Raw genomic sequence first — 4,323 nt, forward strand, 5'->3', positions numbered from 1 at the left:
GCCTAAAAGGCAAACAGAAATTAAGTTTGTATTAATACGTCCCAAATGTTCAACCCCAAACACACAATTAAATCGTTAATCGCAATTATTTGAGTGACAATTAATCGTTAACTTAAATCTGTAATCGTGACAGCCCTACATGCCTGTGAAAATCACTTTCTTGTGGCATTTAGAAAAGAGCATGAAACGGAATTAAATTAAAATACATGCAACAACACTGGAACATATTTAAAATTCTGTTTTTATTGGAATCATAGAGGTGTTTAATTAAAATGACCAATTAAATGAATTAATTGAAATCGTATATGCTAGGAGGATAAACACCATAGCATAGATAGGCTATTACATAATTGTGCTGATTCAACAGAGAGTAAAAGGCAGAGTTGAGCGCTGTTGTCTGTCACTAATAGTCCTCGTTGTCCGGATCTCCACACAGGTCATCTTCGCAGCATTCCACATCAATGGACGGGACACATAACTCCTCACAGGTACGAGAAAGATGGTCATCTGTAAAAATAATAATAATAATAATATAAATACATTTAAAATTAATATAAAAAACTAAACAAAAAAACAATGTTGAAAAATACACAAACTATATTATATTAATACTGCATTATGATTATAATTATCCTGTACGCACATCATTTAATTCTAGAATGACAATAGCAGTGGTGGGAAAAGTACTCAAATGCTTTACTTAAGTAAAAGTATCAATACTGCAATGTAGAAATACTCTGTTTAGTGAAAGTCCGGAATAAAAAATGTACTTGAGTGAAAGTATTGGTATCAAAATGTACTTAAAGTACCAAAAGTATAAAGTAGTCATTATGCAGAATGTCCCATTTCACAAGTTTTAAATGTATGAAATGTATAAGAATCTTTTGAAAATAGCCGATCTACAAGCTCACAATGCGTCACATCGCGACGCATTGTGAGCTTGTAGATAGTCTATTTTCAAATGGCCGAAATGTATATAGGGCTGAAGTGGTTTTGTAATAATAATCAAAATCTACAAAGTAACTAGTAACTAAAGTTTTCAAATAATTGTAGTGGAGTGAAAATACAATATTTGCCTTTGAGATGTGGTGGAGTAGAAGTAAAAGAATTGAAAATACAGAAATGCTCAAGTAAAGTAAAAACTGGACAATTGTAATACTAATAGAGAGAAAGCCATGTAATTACCGCTCCAGTCAGTCCTGCAGAAGTTGCTGGAATCCGGGCACGTGGTCTTTGTCTTGCAGATGTCATCGGTCTCATCGTCACAGGTGTAGCATTTCAGCATGTTTACTGGAAGGAAGGCCAGACATTATGTGAAAACAGGTTCCAAGGCATTATCTTCGTCATCGCCTCTAATTATAACTTCAGGGTGAACTTTTAAAAAGATCACAGTGGGGTTTAAAAATCATCATAAGACTTAAAAGCAGCCTTGGGCGTTGTAGACGATCCCATCACAATATTATTTTTAATATATATAGGCTAAAATACAGAGTCCCCACGGTCATGGTATTCCTGGAAATATTTTGAAATTAGTTTCCAGTCCTGGAAAAGGTTTGGAATTTATCAAGGGTCCTGGAAAAATATTTGGCTATGCATTGTTTTTGGCTATTGATTTAGTTAATGAGAAACATTTTCCAAAACATGTATAACATTACACAACATGTAACATAAGTCGTTTTTCGCCGAACGGGCTGCGTGATCGCAGCCTAATGTATACCAGACGTGACAAAAAGAACAGATCTACAAGCTCACAACTTGCTGCAGCGTGATTCGTAGTTTTTTTGTAAATTTGGCACAACATTTGGAATGGAATTATACCATTCTATGCTTTATTTTTGCTACACTGCCTGTCTCATGTGCATTGCACATATAGTAAGAGACTCATTATTGTGCTGAATGATTGACTGTAGGCCTGGAAATTGATTTAAATACAAATGCAGAATGACTTGCTATATTGATGCAGTCACTGCATCAATAAACCAAGTCATCCTATAACCTTAATTTCTGCATCAATATATTTTGGACCGTAACACTGATACTTGTATCTAATCGCAAGTGTACTCACCTGGTGTGCTACACAGGAGCAGACCCAGCAGTATGGTGAGCAGTAGGAGTTTCATGTTGTCAAGTGAAGTGGTGTGAAGATGAAGCATCTAACGTCAGCTTTTATACTCTCACAACAACCTACCAACCAAACCAGTAACACACACATTTCCTGGTGTATCGTCTGACAGGAAGAAATAACAAACAACATTCCTCTGAAATTCATTGTCCTACAGCAATGAGAATAGTCATGCACCGTGCACTGCAGGGCGGGACATTGGGACATAATAGTTGCGTGCTACATGTGTGGTTGTTCTCTGCATTCATTTGTTTGATATTTTTACAGATAATCTGTTTTGTTTTTCAAGATGTAAAGAGATTAAAGGGTGTTGCATGCAGTACGTGGTGGTAAAAGTACTACTAGTTTATTGGTAAACAAATGTTTACCAATAAACTTAAAGTACCAAAAGTAGAAGAACTCATTATGCAGAACGTTATCATATGTCTAAAATGTATACAAATCTTTTGAAAATACCAGATGTACAAGCTCACAATGCGTCGCATTGATAGAACACATGGTGATTAACTATATGAACCATGGCGTCCTTATTTGGGGGCAAACATTCAGCGAAAAATAGCAGATCTTCAAGCTCAGAATGCACCGAGTTGCAATTCGTTGTAGATCTATTTTTGCCAGATATGGTCGCCTATTTTTAGCGAAGGCGTTTAGTAAAAAGGAGGGGGCATAGTATAGATATGAAAAAGGTATAGTGCACGCCCATTCGTGGCCCAGGTGCAAGGCAAACAAAGTATCATAAAAAAGGAATAGTCTTTTATTTATTGCAGTATTTATTGCAGTATTTATTGCGTTTGTCAACGTCTCGGCCTGTTCAGACCTTCATCAGGACATATAAGTACAAGGGAAAAGGGCATACACAAATGTTTATATACTGTATGGTACATCTACGCACTGATAGGCTCACCCCAATAGGGTAAGTGATGTCACAGTCAACTCAACAGTAGGTTGGCTTGGCATAAAGTAAAAAAAATAAGTAAAAAATAGATATAAACAGGGTGCACCCATCCCAGAATCTGGGGTGGGTGCATATGGGTGTTTATACTGTATCTATTTTTCTTTTTGCAGCATTACCAGTGTGCAGTACAATGCCGTATATAGGGTTTAAGTGGTTAATGGACACATATTGGCAGTTGTCAGGATTGAACCAATATACATCCTGGTGATCCGATGATCTCTCTGTACCCACCACACTGCCCTGCTTTAAAATATTATAGGCTATACAGTATGTGATTTTTGTATAATAGTTAATTTAATTGGTTGGTTATATCTGAGAATTTGTGTTGTCTTTGGAGTGAAAAGGTTTATTTCAAATAACCCAGTCTCCGGGAAATGATGAGAACTAAACGCAGGCCGGTCTAACCAGTGAGATCACATACCCCTGCTGCAGGATTATAATACAGTTCACAGTAAGGACATAGTATCCATGAGGGCGTTCCTCATGTGGTTATGGGAATATGGGTGTGATGGAGATTTGGCTTGGTACAACGATCAGCTGATGCTGACATCACTGAGAGTAATATGAGACAAAGACAGTAAACAACTGCCATTCTGTAATGACATACAGTATAGGTCTGACACAGTTGTGTAAGAGGGATCACAGCACAAACTGAAAATATACGGTAATCACATTTAATCAGCATCTATTGATGGTGTCCAGTGATGATACCTAATAAAGAAAAAACATCACATGGATGCACCTGGGACGTATCATCAGTGTTGTAGCCTGGGGTCATCGGGTGTTTCGGGTCTCGCAACATACACCCTCGCCCAGGTGACCCAGCCGGGGTTGATCAAGTCCCGACTTACGTCCCAGTAGCTACCCACGGTCAGTCCTCTTAGGGAAAGACAGGGCCACTCAGTCCGCTTCTCCGGAACTACTCTGCCGGGACTGGGGAGAGGAGAGGCTCTGGCACGTGGAAGGACTAGGCTCTGTGGGTGGCCTCCTGGCCGGGCTCCTCCTTTGTCTTACCAGGTCCAGGACCTGAGCGTGGCACCAGAGTCCCCCCATTCAAAACATTTCCTTCTGGCGTGACGGTTTCTTGGGCCGTGGTGGTACTGCAGGCTCCACTTGCGGCTTGCTTGAATGGCCCTCCTAAAGGCCTCACCGTGGATTTGTTGGGCTTGTTCTTCACGGAAGACACAGGTTGGGGCGCTAACCCATCCTGCTCCCGGATGCCGTCTACATTCCGGCTGTGTGTAGA

The 4,323-nt window shown here is 39.3% G+C and overlaps 1 protein-coding gene across 1 annotated transcript; it reads right to left on the bottom strand.

Annotated features, from left to right (window-relative positions):
• Positions 1-223: 223 nt before the first annotated feature.
• LOC311050189 (lymphocyte antigen 6D) lies at positions 224-2,223 on the bottom strand. Its single transcript, XM_084064170.1, has 3 exons — positions 2,066-2,223; positions 1,186-1,290; positions 224-507 (listed from the first exon to the last, which is right to left on the bottom strand). The coding sequence occupies exons 1-3, from the start codon at positions 2,151-2,153 to the stop codon at positions 404-406; spliced, it is 297 nt and encodes a 98-aa protein (XP_083920296.1). The 5' UTR covers positions 2,154-2,223; the 3' UTR covers positions 224-403.
• Positions 2,224-4,323: the final 2,100 nt, after the last annotated feature.

This window comes from Gymnoscopelus microlampas, assembly GCF_963454915.1.
Source record: "Gymnoscopelus microlampas genome assembly, chromosome: 8".
NCBI lineage: Eukaryota > Metazoa > Chordata > Actinopteri > Myctophiformes > Myctophidae > Gymnoscopelus > Gymnoscopelus microlampas.

Excerpts from the sequence above, each read along its gene's own strand:
- LOC311050189 (XM_084064170.1), bottom strand. The coding sequence starts at position 2,153 with ATGCTTCATCTTCACACCACTTCACTTGACAACATGAAACTCCTACTG. Across the intron at positions 1,291-2,065 it reads GCTCCTGTGTAGCACACCAG|TAAACATGCTGAAATGCTAC; the intron begins GTGAGTACACTT and ends CCTTCCTTCCAG. Across the intron at positions 508-1,185 it reads CTGCAGGACTGACTGGAGCG|ATGACCATCTTTCTCGTACC; the intron begins GTAATTACATGG and ends TTATTTTTACAG.